The sequence below is a fragment of the Microtus oregoni genome, unplaced genomic scaffold (genome assembly GCF_018167655.1).
Source record: "Microtus oregoni isolate MIOR12 unplaced genomic scaffold, Mior012 000001F_ref0000356, whole genome shotgun sequence".
Lineage (NCBI taxonomy): Eukaryota > Metazoa > Chordata > Mammalia > Rodentia > Cricetidae > Microtus > Microtus oregoni.
The window spans coordinates 91,698,134-91,720,064 of NW_024543060.1; the positions used below are offsets into that span (position 1 = coordinate 91,698,134).

At 47.7% G+C, this 21,931-nt stretch overlaps 3 protein-coding genes across 5 annotated transcripts in view; 1 reads left to right on the forward strand and 2 right to left on the reverse strand.

Moving 5' to 3' along the window:
* Positions 1-2,040, forward strand: part of LOC121455764 (uncharacterized protein C12orf45 homolog) — a 36,018-nt gene extending 33,978 nt beyond the window's left edge. The window contains exon 5 of the mRNA XM_041663443.1: positions 1,927-2,040. The gene's annotated coding sequence lies outside the window, so the exon portion shown is untranslated. The remainder of the gene's footprint in view (positions 1-1,926) is intronic.
* Positions 2,041-10,853: 8,813 nt separating this feature from the next.
* On the reverse strand, positions 10,854-20,511 carry LOC121457692 (mitochondrial 10-formyltetrahydrofolate dehydrogenase-like). The gene is made up of 5 exons (XM_041666616.1): positions 20,375-20,511; positions 17,937-18,102; positions 15,689-15,794; positions 14,895-15,094; positions 10,854-13,078 (listed from the first exon to the last, which is right to left on the reverse strand). The coding sequence occupies exons 2-5, from the start codon at positions 18,082-18,084 to the stop codon at positions 13,023-13,025; spliced, it is 510 nt and encodes a 169-aa protein (XP_041522550.1). The 5' UTR covers positions 18,085-18,102; positions 20,375-20,511; the 3' UTR covers positions 10,854-13,022.
* LOC121457671 (solute carrier family 41 member 2) overlaps positions 20,329-21,931 on the reverse strand; it is a 71,911-nt gene continuing 70,308 nt past the window's right edge. For all 3 annotated transcript variants that reach the window (XM_041666600.1, XM_041666594.1, XM_041666606.1), the window contains exon 11: positions 20,329-20,746. In XM_041666600.1, the coding sequence (XP_041522534.1) occupies positions 20,561-20,746 (186 nt within the window). In that variant the 3' untranslated portion in view covers positions 20,329-20,560. The remainder of the gene's footprint in view (positions 20,747-21,931) is intronic.

Genomic DNA, 21,931 nt, shown 5'->3' on the forward strand with positions numbered 1-21,931 from the left:
GGTGAGGGGCTGACCCAGAGTCGGTTTTCCAGCGTCCTTTAGGAGCATAGCTATGGCAGCTATCATCCTCAAACAAGGGGGCCATCCTGAGGCCGCCGGATCCAGTTTCTTAGAACGGTATTCTATAGGCCTCCTCCAGGGCCCCAATTTTTTAGTGAGGGCCCCCTTTGCAAACCCTTGTTTTTCATCTATAAAAAGTTCAAAGTGTTCTTCTTCTACCGTTGTTGTTCTTCTTCGGAGTCGAAATGAGACACGAGGTACAACGGACCCAAATGGAGAGGTTTTATTGCGGGGTGGGTGGAGCGTGTCCGACAGTGAAGGGAGGAAAGGGGAAAGAGAGTGAATGAACGGCTTTTCGGCTTTTAAAGGGGATCCCCACGCACGTGAGTCAAACGATGCATCCTGCACCTGCTTGCAGGGGCCTTTGCGTTGGACGTTGGATGCGTGTGCTCCTGGGAAAAGTGGAGTTCTGGGTCCAGCGGGCAACGCTGTACTCTGCACCTTGCTCAAACACCCTCACCCCCCACCCCCCCACCCCACCCCCCGCCAGCATCCTATCAAGTTCTCCTGTTCTGCTCCACCTTTCTGAAGCCACCTGAGGAGCTTCACAGCAAGGTTTCCTAGCTCAGTCCCCTAAGGGACGTCCCAGCCAGGTTCTTGTAGTCTGGGCTGGGCAGGTGAATCAAGGCCATCACCAAAGACTCTTTGGAGAAAGATGTATTTGGAAAGGAAGAGTCCAGAAGTGTGGCTGCCTCTGCCAGAGATGGATGAACTGCAGTACCCTGTTGACCTTAGGGCAGCCTTTACCTGAAGGGCCAGAGAGGCCTTTATTTATAGGGCTTCTTAGGGGTGGAGATTTCCCAGGGGGAGGAGGACTTGTTAGTTTTATTCTGCTCAGGGATTGGTCTTTATCTGGTCAGGGGCCCAGATGACTCTGACTTCTTGGGAAAGTGTATTTTATTTTGCTGAACTTCTTAACTTTTTGACTCTAATGTTACTACCAGTGACCTGAGCAGATTTGCTCTCCACTATAGCCTTTTGTACTGTGGGAAGGGACACTACGGCTGCTTGGCCTGGAGGAGGACCCATCTATAAAAACGACCCGTCCTCCTGGTGTAGGTTGAGCCTTAACAATTTTAGTATCAATCACAGGGTGCATTCTGAAAGAGTCAATGTATTTGTTGGCGGGGGTTGGGGGTGGGGGGGGCGGGGGGGATGGTTGTCAGATGACTCATCGCAGCACTGAGGGATGTGGTTTAATCATCACCATTATGCTGAAGCCAGGATAGTCGTTGAGCTGTTAAAAGTTGTCACTATTAAATCAGGCTCCTTGCCAAACTGCTGGACACTGAGTTTGGCCGCTGTAAACAGAAGGACAATGAGAGCCTTAGGGAAGCCACTACTGTTGGAGGGTGAAGCCTGCGAGTGTACCCAGAGTATGGGCCCCACTCGCCAGAATGCCCTGTGGGTCCGTGGGGAAGGTGAGTAGCCTTAAAGGCTGAGAGCAGTCTACGTAGTTGACAGGTGTTTTCTGCAAGGATTGTTCAGTTAGTGCACTGGCGACGAGCTTCAGGAAGAGTCCCTGCTCAACCTAGACGGGTCCACCACCCCGCCATGAGATAGGAGTGGGTGCACTGGTCGAAGGCTGCTTAGCAGTGGCCCCTGCTAAAAATGCCCCAGTCACACGTGATTTCCTGACTGGCGAGCCACATGAGTCTTTTCTGTCACAGGTTGAGAATACCCTGTAATCTCCTCCCTAGGCCTTCGTTGTGGCAAAAATCACTGGGTTTTTCTAGCAACTTCTCACTAGCTGAGCGGTGAGCATCGCCCCCATGCCTTCCAGCACATTCCTCTTCCATGGGGTAATAGGATGTGAGGCAATAAGTACGGCTGAAAGAGGCTGGAATGTCTCCCTCATCCTTCCAGGGGAGCAGATACAAACTTGGCAATGGAGCGTGCTCAGTGCCTACACCTTGGAGAGCTATGCTAGATTCATGAACAGGCCAAGCCTCAACCCAAAATCTTCGGGGTACAACAGAAATACCAGCTTCCTTTTCCAGGCGACCCTGGAATTTTCTGCTTTCTGTTACTGCGGCGAGCTCCCTGACCAGCAGGAAGGAACAGCCACCAGACGAGGATTCTTCTCAAATCACGCTTTATTGGAGCCTCTTGGTTGTAGGGAGAGCAGAAAGCAAGGGGCAAGGGGCTCTGAACTATAGCTGCTTATATAGGGAGTCTGCCTAGCAACTTTTGATACTTTGATACTTTAACTATTTTTCTGGAGACCCACTGGCAGGAAAGAAAGCAGGGGAACATCCCTGTCAATTACAGACCAGGATGTTCCCCTGCCGGTCAGGGGAAGTGTGGGCAGCTAGATCACAACAACTCACCCTGTTTTCCGGTGGAAGAACTGCAACCCTAATATGGAGTTATCTATCAAGCAAGGCTGGGGCCAAATGCCATCTTGTAATGGCAGCTATTCAAATCGGCTCCCAGCAGTTCCCCCTTTCTGTTTTTCTCTGTAGGCCAGTGAGAAGGTCTTACTCCCGTTCAGTTCCTCACCTCATGATGCGAGGACCGATCAAAGGAGGCCCAAAACTCCTGGTACTCCTTCTCCCGTGCAATGGAATAAACTCCTGGGAGGTGCAAAGGCAGTACTCAGAGTAAAAAATGCATACCTTCCTCAGTGCAATGGAGAATTTCTCCCTGAGAGTGCAAAGGCTATGCAAGGAACAAACCTACTGGCCTTTTAGGACAGATAACTATACTTGGGGTGAATCGCCATTCTCCAAAGCGGCTAATGCTTGTAAAACCGCAACCTTCTCTTGAAATGTGAGCTCGGGGCGGCATTTTAGTCTAGGGCAGATTATACATCCCAAACAAAAAAACAAAAAAGGGGGGAGCTTCTCACTGTCATGGAACCGCCCCCTCAAGTCAAGCCCACCACCAAAAGGTCGTCTCCCCGGAAAGTCAAGACGAAGGAGAGGCTGAGCACACAGCTCTGAGGGGGAAGGAATAGCCCCCCTCAAAGTAGGGACTGAGGAGGCCTGCAAGAGCCAAACTGAGCTTGTTGCCCCAAAGGAATCCACCAGTGTGTTACCCTCTGAGCAAAGTTCAAAAGTGCCAGATGGCGAAAACACTACACGCCAAGTGTCAAACAGGTTCAGCTGGGGCCTGCGAAACTGAAGTGGGCACCGAGCAGAACACAGCAGCAACGTCCCCGTGAAGGACTCAGCAGTCGGGCCAGGGTCAAAGAAGCTGCTTCAATAAACGGAGAAAAACCGCAGCATTGTGGAGAACAGGAACAGTGAATAGTGTTGGAAGTAATCAGTCTATTCCCAGTATGTGTATCAGTGCCTGCAGCCAAAGCAGCAGTGTTAACAGTCTTCCAGATACCTCGGATGACAAGAGTGAGCTTGACACGATGGAGGGAGACCATACAATGATGTCTAATAGTTCTGTTATCCTAGAACAAGAGCATCGGATCCACCGTCTCCACCTCAAGTGTCCCATCACGCAACCATACCAACGGCATCACTGGTCTGATTAAATAATCACAACTTTGTAGATTCTTGCCTCCAGAAAATCCCTCAAGATCGAAAGATGAAGAAACGTCTTTTCCAGGAGGCACATAACGGACCAGCGGTAGAGCAGAGATTGCGGGAAACGAGAGGCGCGGCATGGAGCTCCGGGCAACCGGCTTCTGCCTTGCGCTGCTGTGGGGTAGCGCGATGGCAGTCACAGCGACACAGGGAAAGGAAATTGTTTTGTTGGACTTCACAGCAATGGAAGGAGAACTCGGCTGGCTCACACACCCTTATGGCAAATCATTGAGCTCAAGTTCACTGTGCGAGACTGCAACAGCTTCCCGGGAGGCGCCAGCTCCTGTAAAGAGACCTTCAACCTCTACTACGCCGAGTCGGATGTGGACTATGGCACCAATTTCCAGAAGCACCAGTTCACCAAGATCGACACCATAGCCCCAGATGAGATCACAGTCAGCAGCGACTTTGAGGCTCGCAATGTCAAGCTGAACGTGGTGGAGCGCATCGGCGAGGCCGCTCACCTGGAAGGGCTTCTACCTGGCCTTCCAGGACATCGGCGCCTGTGTGGCGCTACTCCCCGCCCGTGTCCAGAGATTCTGCAGAGCCTGGCTCGCTTCCCTGAGACCATCACCATGGCCGTCTCTGAGACTCACCCCCTGGCCACTGTGGCTGGTACCTGTTGGGCAGTGTCTGTGCCGGGCTTTCTGACAGAGAAGTTAGTGCTCTTATCCCCCGAACCAGTACCAGTTACCAGCCAGTAGGTGTCACGACACAGCTGAAGCCGCGTGGCTGGCTCAAACCTGGTTTTAGCAGTAAATACTGAAAGATGCTCAGACTAAAAACAGTTATTCAGTGTTAGTCACTGAGAATGCGCTCTGCGGAGGTCCCTGACTGGTCAGCAGGCATACAAGGACAGCAAGGCAGCAATGCTGACAGGGAAGCTGGTGGGCCGGGAAACCTGGACCCAGAAGCCAGCCGCTCAGTTGCTGGTGGCATAGATTGTAGATGTGTCCGCGTCTAGCGCTATTCAGGGCCGCCACACAGCAATTCTGTCTTTAAATGCACCATGCAGAGCCTCACGTCAGCTGGAGACCCAAGCCCCACATTGCTCACCAACTGTTGAATTATCTTGGTCCTTGCAATAACCAGGCTAGCTAAAAGATAAAACAATTGTATTTTTATTCATTATGAGGGGGAAACTCATGAAACAGGAGCGAGAAGTCCAAGCTCAGCTGTGTGGCGAGGGGACCACACAGAGAGATGGTACATAGTGCTGGTTTTTTTTCTCCGCGTTTCAGAAAGCCACACCCTTAGTCCCACCTCTTTTTTTGTGTATGTGGTTTTTCAACACAAGGTTTCTCTGTAGCTTTAGAGCCTGTCCTACGGCCAGCTGCTGTAGGCCAAGTTGGCCTCGAATTCACAGAGATTTGACTACATCTGCCTACCGAGTGCTGGGATTAAAGGCGTGCACCACCGCCACCTGGCTTGGTCCCACCTGTTAGAGATAATTGGTTGACAAAGATTCCCCATCAGTAGATCAGGTGAATGTTGGGATGAGCCAAGTAAAATTACGTTTTGGAGGTCTTTAAGAAGAGCTTAACATTTGCAATAGATGTCTTGAAGGTAACTTGGTTATCCTGAGCATGGAAGGATGTTTGTACAGTAGTGCATCAGCTCTTTGTCTCGTGACCTTGTTTTTTCATGATCAGCAGAGGCAAATAAAATTTTTTGCAACAGTAGACACTTTGAAGAATAGCCCCAATGTTCCAGGAAGGAACATTCATTCCATGTTAGTCAAATTAGCTGACGGTATATTTCCATAAACTGGAGGCTCACAAGCAAAAGATGGTTTTTGCTGTCATTCAGTAATTCAAGGACTTAAAACAATGTTAACCACCAGAAAATATTGTACAGCTGGCTCATAGGGTGTGGTACGATCAGGACATGTGCCCTTGTTGGAGGAAGTGTGTCTCTGTGGGTGTGGGCTTTGAGGTCTTACATGCTCACACTCGGTCCAGTTTTTCTCCTCTTCCAGTGTCTGTGGATCTCTGCTCTTTCTCCAGCATCTCATGCCTGCACACTTACCATGCTTCGTAATGGACTGAACCTCCAGACTGTAAGACAGTCCCACTTAGTTTTCCTGTGTAAGTCACCGTGGTCATGGTTTCTCTTCACAGCAATAGAAAACCTAAGACACGGACATTCAGAGTTACCAAGGTCATTCTGCATGCCCAGAAACCACTAGATGGTAGCCTTCTATTAATGAAGATAAAATGCGGTTTGGTGGTTGGAGTAGAGAAAAATTGCTTAGGAGCTCTTGTACTAAAAAGTGCCCTTCTGATCGCTCGATTTGTAGTTTTGTGGGTTTTTTCCAGTGGTCCTCTCCCTTACCCTGGGCATACACGGTCGCAGCCAGTGTTTCAGAAGAAATAACCACAAACACCCCCCATTCTAAACAGTAGAAGAACACAGACACCGGGTCCAAACCAGGGAAGAAGGAAGGTGGAGGTGCTTCTTCCTCTGATTTTTCCTGCCTTTGTGTGTGAGCTAATGTTTTCCTCTTACTACATTTGCTATTGTTTCTCCAGTTCGTATTTGCAGGTCTTTGCCTGTGGTATGTCCAGCAGAGGATCTTCTGTTGTCCTGTTAGCCGAGGTATGCCTGGGCTTGTGTCTTAGGTTGTCACTGTTCCGTTACCCTGCCTGGGCTGCTTCCTCCATAATAATGGTGTCCACCAGTTAAATGTACTGTCTTGTAAGAGATGAGGGGGGAAACAATAAAGAAACTTTAGAATATTTTTCATTCATTGACAATTTCATGTATACAAATTATTTAGATTATATCCAACCCCAGATCGTCCTCCCTTCTCTAACATTTCATTTGTATTTGTGTATATGTAGCCTGTTGAGTCCAGTTAGTGCTGCCCACATGTGCATGGGTCAGGGAAAGTGAAAACTCGCTATGATGGCTATGTTACCCCAAGTCAGTGTGAATGTGAGTGGACTCTTCAGGACAGGCTGTTTCCAAAACGTTATATTTAACATCCTGTTATACAAAGGTCATAGTCGTATGTATGTATGTTTATATATGTATGTGTATGTATTTAATTTTTGATGTGTATATACACCTTGAAGATTTTCAATGCACAAGAATAAAATTATAAGGGCATAGTACTAAATTGTTATCAGGTTTAAATAACAATTGAGATCACCTCCCCCCCCCCATATAAGTCTGAAATCAGAAAGGAAAAAAAGTAAAACTTCACAGAAGGAGACTTCAAAAGTCTAGAAAACCCAGGGTACACGTTCGAAACTTGAAAATGTGAAAGTCCACATTACTCGATGATGTATCAGACATCAGTGGAAACAGGAACTTGGACATGAAAGCCAGATCCTGCGTCTTGGAGATCGGGGAGCATTAGTTTGCAGTGAGTTTCTGTGTCATCAGCTCAAAAGCTGTTTGCATTTCTTACGGACTTGGTAGAAGAGACTGGCTCATTCTCCCCCAGTCCATCCTGTATTAGTTACTGCCCAAAGTGCTTTCAGTGCGCATGTGTACAAACCCTTCTTCAGTTATTAATTTCATATTTGTGTATATTACTGTGTGGTGGTTGTTGCACTGTTTTTTTGTTTTTTTTTATTTTTTTATATGTTTGATTTTTTTTTATTGAGAAAAGGAGAAGAAAAAAAAAAAAACAAGTTTCCACCTCCTCCCAGCCTCCCATTTCCCTCCCCCTCCTCCCACCCTTCTCTCCCTCCTCCCACTCCTCTCCTCCTCCCTCTCCAGTCCAAAGAGCAATCAGGGTTCCCTGCCCTGTGGTAAGTCCTAGGTCCTCCCCCCTCCATCCAGGTCTAGGAAGGTGAGTATCCAAACCGGCTGGGCTCCCACAAAGCCAGTACACGCAGTAGGGTCAAAACTCAGTGTCATTGTCCTTGGCTTCTCATCAGCCCTCATTGTTCGCCATGTTCAGAGAGTCCAGTTTTAACCCATGCTTTTTCAGTCACAGTCCAGCTGGCCTTGGTGAGCTCCCAATAGATCAGCTCCACTGTCTCGGTGGGTGCACCCCTTGTGGTCCCGACTTCTTTGCTCATGTTCTCCCTCCTTCTGCTCCTCATTGGGACCTTGGGAGCTCAGTCCAGTGCTCCAGTGTGGGTCTCTGTCTCTATCTCCATCCATCACCAGATGAAGGTTCTATGATGATATGCAAAATATTCATTAGTATTGCTCTAGGATAGCGTCATTTCAGGTTCCCTATCCTCAGCTGCCCAAGGAACTAACTGGGGACCTCAGCTTGGGCACCTGGGAGCCCCTCTAGGGTCAAGTCTCTTGCCCACCCTAAAGTGGCTCCCTTAACTAAGAATTGTGGTTCCAGGAGGATTGGGATAAAGGAAGGTTGCACTGTTTTTTTAAAAGTGCTTTTTGAACTGTTCTGTGGTCTGTGGAAAGGGAGTTAGAAAACAGCATGTCAATGACTTTTGTACCGAATTGTCATGTTCAATTGTTAATTTAATTGTGTAACCAGACCGCATATTGTGTGTATTGCTGTATTGGAGTGTACCCTGTGTGTCCACTGCTGTTATGAGGCCCTCTCTGTGTCTCCCAGTGTCTGGTACAGAGCCTTTATTTGGAATATATCGTGTCAATAAACTCTTCTTTCTATTTTGTGTCAATAAATTACTTGAGCTTAAACATTGGTTCATTTCCTGACTCACAGTTCTGAAGAAAACAGAACGCATTGCTAGGAGACTCTCATCTGTGGATTCCCCTCCATCTTGTCACAGAGCCTTCATGTCCATTAGTGTCAGAACAGGGTGTGTGAGATGAACCTTCCAAGCAGGAAGTGCAGGGATACTGTAGTGTCTTAGGGTCTTTCCTGGAACTGTCTAAGAGGTGGCAGGGAGACCCAGCAGGTGACAGAGGGAGGGAGGGAGAGGAGGGCAAGTCAAACGTTGCTGCCTCGAGTGGCCATGCACAGGACAACCTGCTGCTCTGACTCCCGGCCTGGCAGTGGGTTGCGTTTCCTCACTGTCCCTGCCGGCAGTGTTTCCACATTTAACGTGAGCCATCAGGCCTTGGCATCACTATGCCATGAACACAAACTCTGACCCAATTCCAGCCCAGCCGCTCCACTGTTACCAGCGGTCAGCTGGGATCTGTTCCCCTGTAGAGGTACTGTAAGAACTTAGGGTCTCTAGGCATGGTGCATAGAGCAGCGCTCGGGAAAAGCCGAGTTGTTGGGTCCTGTGTGAACGGCAGCAGACGTCTTGGGAAACACGGTCATTGTGTATTTGACCCAAGACTTGCCTTCTGAGGAAATTTCCTCGTCAGTGTAACTTTGGCCACGAGTTTTTATTTGTGTATTTGTGGCATTACGTGTTTTTTAGTGGCCTTGAACTCAAGACCTTTGTCCCTCTGTCTCTCCAGTCCTAAGGACACAAATTCTTTAAAAAATCATATTTCTTAGCCAGGTTGTGGTGGCGCATACCTTTAGTCCCAGCATTCAGGAGGCGGAGGCAGGAGGATCTCTGAGAGTTCAAGACCAGCCTTGTCTACAGAGTGAGTTCCAGGACAGCTAGAAACCCTTCTCGAAAAACAAAACAGAAAATAAAACAATATTATTTCTTCATTGTGCGTATAGATACAAAGTGCAGGGCAGAGGTCAAAGGAAGGTCAACATGTAGGAGTCAGTTCTCTTTCTCAGTCATGTGGACTCCAGGGCTGGAACTTAGGATGTTAAGTTTGACACCAAGAGCTTTTGTCTCTAGAGCCATATCATTGGCTCCTAAAGCAAGTTACTCAGTAGGATGTGTTGTGACATCCATCACACAAGCAATTTTACAATGAGTCGACACCTTGGATTACAGTCACCAAACCGTACAAAGACGTGTTTATTGACATGAGTGATTATGGCCTCGCTGATTGAAAATGGACGTGATCAGTTAACGTTCAATTGACCAGTGTATCAGTGAACACAGCAGTCTCAGGTGTGTGTTCATTTCTGTGAAAAGGAACTGATGCTGAGTGAGCTTCATGTGGTTTTCACATGATTATATTACTATTGAAGGTTCACTTGAGTATGTCAGGATGAAAATCCCTCACAATCACTATGCTCCCCCTTTTTTTTTAATTTTCTTTGTCTTTGAGTCAGGGTCCCACTGTGTAGTCTTGGCTGACCTTGCGGCCCCTACTAGCCCAGGCCTACCCCTGCCTCCTAAAGGGCTGGGATTAAAGGCATGAGCCACCTTACCTATCTTCTCAGTCGCTCTTAGCTCCTTTTGTGTTTTTGGAACCTGATTGGGAAGAAAATTGCGTCTTTTCTAAAAAAACATCATTTGATACGGAAGTGAATTTTTAAGAGTGTCCTCGCAAGAGCAGTAATAGTGCCCTTCCCATGAGCCATTCTCACCTGCCTTCCGCTGCTCCGTGAACCCTTGGCTTCCCCTGTCTCCCACTCTCATGGGATGTTAGTATGGAGCAGCAGGTTCGGCTCATTCCCCCTCATCCTAACCACTTCTGGAAAAGCTCTTGTGGTTTTTTATTTTTAGTTTGTGAAGTCATTATTTGTATTCCTCTCCCCAGTCTCCATGCCCTATTGCAGGCATTAGGAGTAAAAATCCCATGGTTAAGACCATGAGGTCACTGCACAAATACTCAACAGCTGTGTGTTTTAGGCAGGTCACCTGACCCCTCAGCTGGAAAGCCGATGTTTCTTGAGCTCTCCAACATCTTAGGCACAGGAGATACAGCACTGAACAAAGCCGGCACTTCTTCTCGGAGGTTGTCTGCACTGAGCTGGTTGGTACAGACCGGGTTGTGCCGAGCACTTTAGAAGGAACACAGAGGGAAGCACAGGATGACAGAGCGGTAAGAGCTGTCATGGAACACGATTCTTGTCCAAACCTCAGTCTGCGGCGGCAGGGAGCTATGACCAGCCAGAAGAGTTCTGCAGGAGGCAGAGGTGTGCAGCTGTAGGCCTGACTTTTCAATTGCTTTTCTACCCAGCTCCACGTTCATTGAAGCAACCTGGTAAGTCAAAGTCAGCTCTAAGAGGATATTTATACGTCGAGGGCCATGTGCTCACCCCCCAACAAAAACTATTACCATCAGGGCTGGAGAGATGGCTCAGCGGTTAAGAGCACTGCCTGCTCTTCCAAAGGTCCTGAGTTCAATTCCCAGCAAATGGTGGCTCACAACCATCTGTAATGAGGTCTGGTGCCCTCTTCTGGCCTTTAAACATACACACAGACAGAATATTGTATGCATAATAAATAAATATTAAAAAAAAAAACTATTACCATCACCGTGGTAGCATAAGGAAGCAATGTCTTCAGCAGCCCCGAGGTGGGCAGGTTTGGTGTGTCAGGAACATCAGAGCATCCAGGACAGACAGAACATAGAGAAGTCAACAGAGGTGAAGTCAGAGGACTGAGGTGCATGGGATGTAGTAAGTACACTGAGTTTTATTTTAAACAAACCTTTAGGTTCTGAGGAGAGATTCAAGGCTGACAGACTTTGAAAAGGACCACAACTGGGGAGGAAGCAGAGACACAATATTCTGTAAGATGATGTCGTGTATGGGCACAGGTAAAGAACAGCTTCGTTCACCATCATCTGGCAAGATTGAATGGGTTAACTGCTATAATGGAATGTAGTGTAATAAAACGTGCTGGAAGGCAGTATTTGCTGCGTTGGTCAAGCTAGGGTCTTTCCTTGGGAACGTTTTCTGCCTCTCCTGTTATTCGTACACACCCCTGTATAGTCTTCTAAGGAGCGAGCACTTCTCAGGAGTGTCTGCCATGCCGGAGAAGGAGTGTTCATTGAAGTTGCACTTCAAAAGAAAGATGTAAGTGAAGCTAACTGATGTGGCCACCTTCTGTGACCAGGAAGTCTCCCATCATCTGGTTACATGTCAGAAGCAGTAGTTTAACCCGTGTCACAGCGGGATACAACGTGAGCACCACACAGGAGCAGCGGCCAGCTCTTCAATGATGTCATGCAGATGCTGGGCAAATGCAGGCCATCACTATCCAAGTAAGTCATGGCGTTCGTTCATCACCGTCTTTCATACACCAAATGAAGCCATAGAGACTTGAGGTCGCCAACCTGCCTGACATCCCACAGCCAGCGAGCAGCAGAGCCAACAGGTAAAAGAGTGGGACTCAAGAGTGTCCCATGAGGAGGTGAGTAGGCAGCTAGGAGGAAAGCCACGGAGAGGGTGATGCTTTCCCTGATGCCATTGACATTTTAAAGACTGGCTTTTGTTACTGTTTCTGATACCCAGACTGGCCTCGAGCTTTCTGCATAGTCCAGATGACCTCAAGTGACAGCGGTCATCCTGTCCTGGCCTCCTGAGTCTGGCGTTACAGACGTGAACTATTGCAAATGAGCACCGTTTTTTACGGCACGACAGTTGTCGCATTGTGCTGTATGTGACGTGTTGGCATGTACTGTCGCATGCCATAGGTGAGGAGAATGGGCGGGAAGAGGATCCAAGCACTGATGACTGAGAAGTGTAGGTAGTTCATTTACCCACCAGTTAGCTTCACTGATTAGTGAGCCTTCTAAGAAGTTCCCTCGTGCAGCCAGTTAACTTACTACTTCTAAAATAGTGACAGAAAGAAAGACTTCAATTGAGTATTTCAAGTGAAGCACCGTGGTGGGGCGTTGCTTATTGCACGGAGTCCTTGTAGGCAGAGCTGTGAGAAGGCACTGCGATCCCCTCTTTACAAGTAAGACATAGAAAGCTCAGAGAAGGTGGGTCATTTTTTCCAAGCCAGACAGTAAGGCAGTCTATTATGACTAAGATTGGCTGTCTCACGCTGTTTACCTCCCAAAATTCGCTTAGAAAGATGTTTACTGGGGTTTAAATTATAGAACCAAAGACAATGTCAGTAATTTTGGTGTCCTCAGAACTTAACTTTGTACCAGGCTGGTAGTTCTGGAGGAAGTTTTCCTGGGTGCTCATTTGTCATGTCATGATGGGCAACAGAATAGTCAAAGGCACCAAGATCACTTTACTATGGGAATGAAAAGGACAGCCATCACATTCTATGGGGATAGCCTGTTCTTTGATAGCAAAAGTAAAGAAATAATTGTTGGTATCCTGTATGTATGGCTCAGGGATTAGAGACCCAGAAGTCCTATATATTATAGCTGAGTGAGGAAGGAAGGCCTTGAAGAGAATAGTTCTTCCCGAGAGATAGCAGACTCCCACACTTAGAAATACCAACAATAACCAACGTTGTTAAAACCTGACGGAGGTAAGACACTCTGTGATAGGAAAGATGCGTACTGGAATTTACTGAGGTCCTTGTGCAAATGCTCCCCAAGAGACCCAATACTCGGGCAAATGGCCGCACAAGTGGCGCAATCTTCTTTTTGGTCTTCTTTGGTCCTTCTGTATATTTTTGTGGCTCCCAGATCGTTCCTTGTTCATCAGCGACTGTTGGTCAATGGCTTCCTGATGCTAGCGTTGCTCTAATACTCCAGTGTCACTGTTTTGGTTTTGAGGTATTCATTCAGGGCTTCCTCACCTGGGGGAAGAGAAGATTAGGCAGTAGAACACACACAAGGATGGGTAAGAACTTGTGGCCTAGACCTGTGCTCCTCAGGTTCACACGAGATGTTCGAGAGCCTTGAAGTAAGTTAGGGCAAGACCCTGACCTTAGGCATGGCTAACAGTCCTCACAGTGTGGATGCTAGCAGATCATAGACTGTTATGAGTAGTGAGGGCTAGAGTAGCCTACCAGGCCCTTCAGGGATTGGCGCGTTGGTTGGTGAGCTTCAGCCCTAACCTTCCTCCTGTTCCCTGCTTTATGAACTGTTTCTTCGTTTTGCGGTCCTGTGACCAGGGTGCTGTTTGTTCAGGTGCATTAAATAAAGCAGAGTTGAGTACAGGGACGGAAGCTTGGGGGCAGTCACTGAGAGGGGAATGGAAGTGCAGCTTCCTTTGCTTGTTGGAGAGAGAGCTGCCAAACTTGTTCCCTCATTAGAGCAAACTTGTTCCCAGCCTTCTCCAGAGCAATCAGATCAGATATTTTACAGCCCCTAGGTAAGTATAACCCACAATTGCCGAGATTGAGACTACATTGAGCCAAGGAGCCTTCAGTCGTGTTGGTACCGTGAGGAATTTTGTTTTGTTTTATAGTCAAACAAGCCTTTAGCTGTAGGTTACACTGTCAGAGAACAAACAGAATTGGCTTCTTCTGTGACAAAAACTTTCCAAGAAAACCTGCAACTGTGTCTTAGACCCAAACCACTTTTTATTCCTATAAATACATTGTCAAAAATCTCTAGGAAACAGAATCTAATGCCTTAAATGAGCCAAATTTGCAGGGAAGTTTCAGCAAATCAAGTATTTTTATTTCAGAGTGTTTTGAGATTCACATAGCGTAGGCTGCTTTCAAATTTGCTATTTGGCCAACGATGCTCTTGAACTGGTCCTTTTGTCTCCTGTGCTCCTAAGTGCTGGATTGTCGGCACGAACCACCATACCATGCTCTCCCTTCCTAAGGTGTATTTTTACACTTGATATTTTTAAGCCATGGAGGACTACAGAGTAGGAGGTGAGATCTGCAGGCAGACTGGCTGACTTTTACTTCTCTGTCTTGGCCTGTCTGTGTGGAACTGGGCACCTCATCCCCCTGTTCTGGGCCTGGTTCCCCTGATCGGAACAATGGCATCCTAGCAGCTTCCTGCTGGGTTTCCTCAGTTGTGCTCATCAGGTAAAGTCTTCCACGAGGGCCCAGCACTACCTCAGCATCCAGAGTGAGCTGTGGCTTGAGAGATGGCAGGACAATCGCTCACCGTGAACTGAGTCCAGCATCGTGTGTTCTCTGTGCCTAGAAGCCCTACGTGCCCAGGAGACCCTGCTTATCTCCGTGACTCTGCAAGACTCACAGAGAGGACCAACCCCAGAGCTCCTTTGATCCCCCAGACTGTCGTCTTGGTTCCACTGAGTTCCACAAAACCAACTTCATACTGAAAGTCAGATTTAAAAACATGTTTTAGCTAAAACAATTGACCCAAGAGATTTCTGAGTAGGGAAAGGCCCTTCTCAAGCAAGCCCCATGGCCTGTGTTAAATCTCCAGGATCCATGGGGTGAAAGGAAACCAACATGGACAGTTTTCCTCTGAGCACATGTGCGACGTGACACACGTACCCATGCACGGAAACAAACAGTTGTCGTTGTCTTACAATGTACTTAATGGTTTTTAGAATTCCAGTGTCCTTTGTAAACTGCTGTGTAGGAGATCCCCTTTAAAATAATAAGGGAGTGCGGTGGCCTGGAAATAATGTTTCTGTGTGATGCAGTGTGAATGTCCAGGAGCAAAATAAGCCACACTCACCTAAGTCCTTCCCAAAGCCGGACTGCTTCACTCCGCCGAAAGGGGCGGCCACGTCTGTCTTGTTGTAGGTGTTGATGAAAACCGTTCCCGCCTCTAGCTTGTCACTCACGTACATGGCCTTGTTGATGTCTCTGGTGAAAACCCCAGAGGCCAAACCATATTCGGTGTTATTTGCTCGGCGCAGAACTCCATCGATGTCCCTGTGAGATGTTTCCAGAAGCAGAAAACACCATTAAATGTGCAGGGAGAGTATTCCACTCTCCACACAGGTCAGGGAGTATCTCTTCCCATTTCACTAGCATCATCTTTTTTAGTCTGCAGGGATCATGTGTGTGCTTCCTCTGCCATTTTTCGGAGCCTTTTTTCTTGTGTTCACCCCTCTTCAGAACTGTCCAGCCTCAAAGCTCTCCTGTCTTCCCCAAACGCAGCTACTCTGTCTCCTTAGCTTTTGAGACAGGGTCTCTCATTAAACCTGTAGCTCACCAGTCAGGCTGGATTGGCTTGTGGGATGACGTTCCTCTCTCTGCTCAGTTCTGAGTTTGCATCTGCCATGGTGCCACACCTCCCTCGTAAGTGGGTGCTAGGATCTGCACTCCGGCCCTCCCCTTTGCCCAGGAAGCCCTTCATCCAGTGAGCTATTTCCCAGCCCTTAGGTGCTTCTAACTTATTAACCCGTTGGTTTACTCTTAGGGTGGAGAATTGCACGTCCATTGATTGCATGCTCTAGGGACAGCACCAGGCAGAGGAGTCATCTCGCTGAAACCCATGTTACACAGTATGCGTAGGGAACACACCCGTTTGGAAACTTAGAAATGACCATGATAGGCCCGAAGGATTCCTCTTTGGCCAGGTACATGTGGTCCTCGACGTCTGTGAACACAGTTGGTTCCATGAAGAAGCCTGGGAGGAAGAATAGAAGCATCAGCCACAGACGATGTTGTTTTCATCCCCAGTTTACTGAGGTAGTCCAGCCCCCACCCCAGGCTTATCTAAAGGAGAAGAGAACCGTCTTCTGTGTAGCAGGGGCCTTTCTGGATGCTCATTTTTTTACATGACTATTGTGGAAAGCTTAAGGATGTAAAAGAGTATGTATTTAATATATATTCATAGTTCAGCACCTTTGAGTTGTTTTTCCCCACTGGCGTGTTTTGAACCTCCATCCTGCCTCAGGTTCTCAAGTGCTGGAGTTAATGTGTATGCCGCCCTACCTGGCTGTACCATTGAATATCTTAGAATTTTTAATTTGCCATTGCTTTGTTAGGTGATATTTGTTTTTCTATATCGTATATTCCTTTAAAAAAAAAAAAAAACTGGGGCCTGGTGAGATGGCTCAGTGGTGAAGAGCACTTGCTCTTCCAGAAGACCCGGGTTTGATTCCCAGCCCCACGTGGCAACTCACAGGCACCTGGAACTGCAGTCCCTGGAGATCGAGACCCTCTCTTGACTGTCACAGACCCCAAGCAAGCATGTGATACACAGAACCACATACAGGATCAACACACGTACACATAACCAAGCATGTGATACACAGGTCCACATACAGGCTCAACACACACATAACCAAGCGAGCATGTGATACACAGACCCACATACAGGTTCAACACACATACATATAAAAACAGTAAGTTTTTTAAAAAATAATTATATGTTCGCCTGCATGCGTGCCCACTGTGCTCTCGCTCGGTGCCCACGGAGACAAGAAGTCCTCTGGAACTGGAGTCACAGCTGTGAGCTCCCATGTAGGTGCTGGGAATCAACCCAGGTCTTCTGCAGGAGCAGCAGTGATGTAGATGCCTTATCCCTCTCCAGCTCCCAGTTCCTTGGTCTAAGGACTCCAGTCTCCATGGACCACCATTTTCTCCCTGAATCAGTGATTTTCATCTAGAGAATTGCAGAGCAGTGATTTTTCTACTCTGTCTTTTTTTTCCTTCTCCCAAGACGAGGTTTTTTTCTATGTAGCCCTGACTGTCCTAGAACTCACTCTGTTGACCAGGCTGGCCTACCACTCAGAGATCTGACTGCCTCTGCCTGCCTAGTGCTAGGATTAAAGGCATGTGCCACCACCACCCGGCTTTTTTATTCTTTTGATTTACATCAGTTCTTTTCTGGAAATGTCCCTGTACCACCTATTCAGGCTCCTGGAAACTCAGCTCATCCAGGGAACACAGGATAAATACTTTGATTTTCCTTGCTTTCGCCATTATTTAAAATAAAGAGCCTGTGTACAGTAACCGTCCAAACAGTACTTGTCTGGTTTTGAAGATCAACATATCAAGCCCCGTCTTGACAGCAGGTGAAACCTGCATGCACACACTGCACCTACACGCATATGCACCCATGTGCACAAACACGTACACACACACATGTAAATACATACGCTGCACAGAAACATATTCACACACATAAGCACACACACACACACTGCACCTACACGCATATGCACCCATGTGCACAAACACATGTACACACACACATGTATATCCATACGCTGCACATATACACACACATAGGCACACACATGCCGCACCTACACGCATATGCACCCATATGCACACACACATACACATGTATATACATACACTGCACATATACATATTCACCCATATAGGCACACATGGATGTGCACACACACATACACACACTGCACATACACACACATACATACACACACTGGCGCATATGCCACACCTGTATCCATAAGCATACATGCACACACGTGTGTGCACACACACACATGCACACACTGCACATATACACATATAAGCACACATGCACACACGTGTGCGCGCACACACGTGTGCGCGCACACACACATGCACACACTGCACATATACACATATAAGCATACATGCACACACGTGTGCGCGCACACACACATGCACACACTGCACATATACACATATAAGCACACATGCACACGTGTGTGTGCACACAGACACACCACTCTTCTGCAGGGGAGGCACTGAAGCATAGTTCATTACCATCCATTCTGGGTTTTGGGGGTGGGGCAGGCACCAGGCACTTCCCCAGAGACATTCTTACCTGACCGCTGCACCTGTCGTCCTCCGTATACCAGGGTGGCCCCTTCCTTCACCCCAGTTTCACAGTACTGCAGCAGCTTTTCTAGATGGGCTTTGTGGTTTTGGGGCCCGTGGTCTGTAGATCTGTCCAGCGGATCACCAATCTTCATCTTCTTGATCTCTTCCACCTGTATTTTACCCAATCCACAAAACACCATCGCCATTAGTAGTAGCAGTGTTATCAGTAACGTGTTCTATGTGTATATTTGTGTCGTGGTGTCATGAGCGATTGACAGATGTGTGGTTGGCTCTTTCCAGCTGCACTGGAAGCAAGTCTTCAATGTTTCCATGTTACAGAAGGAGAAACCGAGGCCCCGAAGGGGTTAAATGGGTTTGTCCTCTCACACACAGACACTTTTCACTGTGACTTTAAAGGTCAAGTCCCCAAGTACTATATTCTCACAATACAAGCCCGGTGCTGTGTATCCAAGTCCTGAAGGTTAACTCATGAAGAGCAAAGTGACATTCTGGAGTTTTCCTTAACGTCTTAGACTCTTTTTTAAAAAAAAATATTTATTTTTTTTATTTATTATGTATACAATATTCTGTCTGCGTATATGCCTGCAGGTCAGAAGAGGGCACCAGACCTTATTACAGAAGGTTGTGAGCCACAACGTGGTTGCTGGGAATTGAACTCAGGACCTTTGGAAGAGCAGGCAATGCTCTTAACCGCTGAGCCATCTCTCCAGCCCCAACGTCTTAGACTCTTGATGGGAAAAAAATTTCTAGTGTTGTTTCTTCTTTAAGTGTGGTAGAGCGCCCTTGTGAGATTCTCATGAGATTGCCAGGTTGGAATAATTGCTGGAATTTTTTTGTTGTTGTTTTGGGTTTTTTTGTTTTGTTTTGTTTTTGTGTTTTGTTTTTTTGAGACAGACCCCATGTAGCCCAGGCTGTCTTAGAATCCCCTGTGTAACCAGGGCCGACCTGACCCGTAACCGGGATGGAATGTTCTGGTGAGAAGTGTCACACTACTCCCTGGCACACCTGTGTGTGCTGCTTCTCATCCTGGTCGTCCTCTGTGTCGTTTTCTGGCTGTAACTCCAGCTCAATGAGGAGAAAGGACGGAAGCCCCCGTGGCCCCATCAGTTTGAATATAGATCTGCTACTGATCTCTTGGTGTCTTGCAAACCCTGTGCTGGAGAGATACTCTGCATGATGATGACCCTGGCTGCCTGCCTGTTCTGTATTGTCAACGCCCAGAAGATGGTGACCCTGGCTGCCTGCCTGTTCTGTATTGTCAATGCCCAGCAAATGACATTGCTGGGTGCTCAGCACTTAGCTGTTGAGGGGCTGGAGAGATGGATCAGAGGATAGGAATGCATATTGTCTTTTCAAAAGACTTGTTTGGTTTTTAGTATTTACATCAGGTGTTCACAACCACCTCTGACCTACAGGGTGCACGCATGCACACGCACACACAGTTGCAAATAAATCTCATCTAGTTGTGGTGGTGTGTGTCTTTAATCCCAGCATTTTGGACTCAGAAGCAGGAAGATCTCTTGAGTTTGAGGGCAGCCTGGTCTACCTAGCAAGCTTCCAGTTATGCAAGTTGCACAGTGAAAGCCTGCTCATCCAAGTCTTAAAAAAGGAAACAGGATAAATGAATACAAAAATTGCCCATTTAGAAAACAGGCCTGTGCTGGACCAATACAGCAAGTGCTTGACATTTCTGGTCTCTGCTTTGGAAATGTCTCATGTGTCAGATCCTATGAGCCTCTCTATGTCTATACTGCCGACTGGATTCTAATGAGACACAAAGTAAAGTACTCTGTAAGCCTGAGAAGTCAATGACTACTGCCTGCTGATTCCCCACGACCTGCCTTTGAAAAACTGCCTTTGAAAAATCAGATCAAAGCTTTTTAACCCACGAAAGAGCAAAGGCCCAGTGCTTTAGAATCGGGAGGACGGACGGAACCGAAGCAGGAGAACTGCAAGTCCAAGGCCTGCTGGGGTAACGTGGTGAGCCCCTTCTCCCCGACCTCAGGGGTTACCTGCTGAGAACGGAAATTAAACGAACATTGGCACTGGGCAGTTTTAAACAAGAGTAGAAGTCAGTCTGTTGCTAGCTCCGCAGGACGGATGCAATCAGCTTAGGACTCGGTGATTGGCAACCTCAGCTCCCACGGAGGAGGGCACAGTTAACACTCAGGGAAGCTGGGCTGGTGCCTTCAGGTCACGGTATCTTTGTAGCGGGACACAGCTCTAGGACAAAGAAGGCTAAAGCTCCCTGGCCTCTAACCTTGCACTGTAACTTAAGAGTCAAGTACGTGTCTGCTAGGTCTGTGGTTTCAACACGATTCATTGTAAACATCCTATATTCTTTCCTAAGTAATTTTAGAGTGTGAGCTTGTATCTATGTCTGTGTCAAATTATTTATTCTACAAAAAGCAGCACAAATACCGTTCACTGTGGTTCCAGCACAAATTCCTTAAAAAGTACATTAAGGCCATGTATGGAGTCAGGGTGAACCGCAGACGACCCTGGCGTAAGTCACACGACTGATGAAGAGCTTTGGGGACGGGAGGGGCAGCAGTGGCTGCCTTGTGTTCTCCTCCTGGGTGGCCCTGCATCAGCTTCGAGGACCCGTTAGTCCCCCACGTCGCCATCGCGGTCTCCAATAAGCCAGAGAAAATGGAAACTTAAGGCCAGCAGAGCTGTCCCGAGCAGGTCACCCAGCGCCGTCAGGTAGGGGATGGAGAAACTGTCTGGGTCCTTCCCTTTCCTCCAGAAGCGATGGACCATCCAGTCTGCGATCCACAGCAGGGTGAACACCTGTAAGAGAGAACCAGGCATGACCACTGTCAGCTGCATCTCCCTGCCCTGAACACGGCCAAGGGTCTGAGCTGCTTGTTTCTGGGAGGAGCAGCATATGTCCGGGTCAAGAAGCACGCTTGAGAAGAGGCAGCTAGTTAACAGGACTGTAATCCTTTCCTAACAAGAGAAGCCTAGACTCCAGATGCTGGAGCAGCCCACTTGTCACAGGCAACGTCTCGCCTCCATCCAGCTGTGGTCCGTGGTGTTTTCTTCTCTGCCTTGGGTTTCAAATGGCCAAGGACGGCCATTCTAGCTCTGGCCCCTTTACCAGGACGGAGCGTGGCTTGTCCAAATCTGAGAGACAGGTGCCAAAGGTAAGATCCCCAGGGGTAAGTGCCAGAGATGGCACCTCCGGGCCCTGGCACCCCTGCGTGAGGCTTACTTTCCTTACTGCTCCACTGGCCAAGGTTGCCTGGCAACCACATAAAGCTAATTCAGACACTGTTTTGAGTGTGTAGGGAGCAGAGAATATTAGAGTCTTGAACTTAATGTACTGTAAGATTTGGAATTTGGTTTGTAATTTCAGCCCTTGAGAGACAAAGAAGGATTGCTGTGAGTTCACAGGTCACAGAGTGAGTTCAAGGCCTGATTTATGGTACATAACGAAACTCTCTGAAAACCATTGGATTTGAATCTCAATTTATTCTTCTGGCCGATTCCTTATTAATCTGAGTCTCTATTGATTTGAGAAAACAAAACAAGCCTCAAAGCAGAAAGGTACAAGGATCCCAGGCCAGTTGCCAGAGCCAGCGGTTTGCAGTCCTGCCTCAGAGTGCTACAAGCTTTAGACCCAGTAGCAGGATCTGGTTGGTCTTGAAGCAACGCCTCTGCTCCAAAAAGGCACTCACCTTGCACCTCCTCCAAACCCAGAAAATACACTGCAGCACAGAACGAGATGCTATAGAGAGCTACAGCTCTGCCTGACTCCTCAAGTCTTCCATGAACGCTAGCGCTGTCAGTTCAGAATCTGTGGCTTTTATTGTAAAGGTAATTTGGAACACACGTGTGAGCACCCCCACACACTGGCTCCTAACACCAGTGACCGCTGTGACATTTCACCTCCAAGCCTCTCTAAAATGCGTGGTCTTGCCTTTGCTGTGTGTCCCAGCTGTGAACCACAGAGGAAGGAGCCTGCTGTCCCAC

Bases quoted from the DNA above. Each gene is read 5' to 3' on its own strand.
- LOC121457692 (XM_041666616.1), bottom strand. From the start codon at position 18,084: ATGAAGATTGGTGATCCGCTGGACAGATCTACAGACCACGGGCCCCAA. The intron at 15,095-15,688 runs GTGTGTTCCCTA...AACATCTCACAG, and splicing joins ATTTCTAAGTTTCCAAACGG to GGACATCGATGGAGTTCTGC. The intron at 13,079-14,894 runs GTGAGTGTGGCT...CTCTTCCCCCAG, and splicing joins CGGCTTTGGGAAGGACTTAG to GTGAGGAAGCCCTGAATGAA.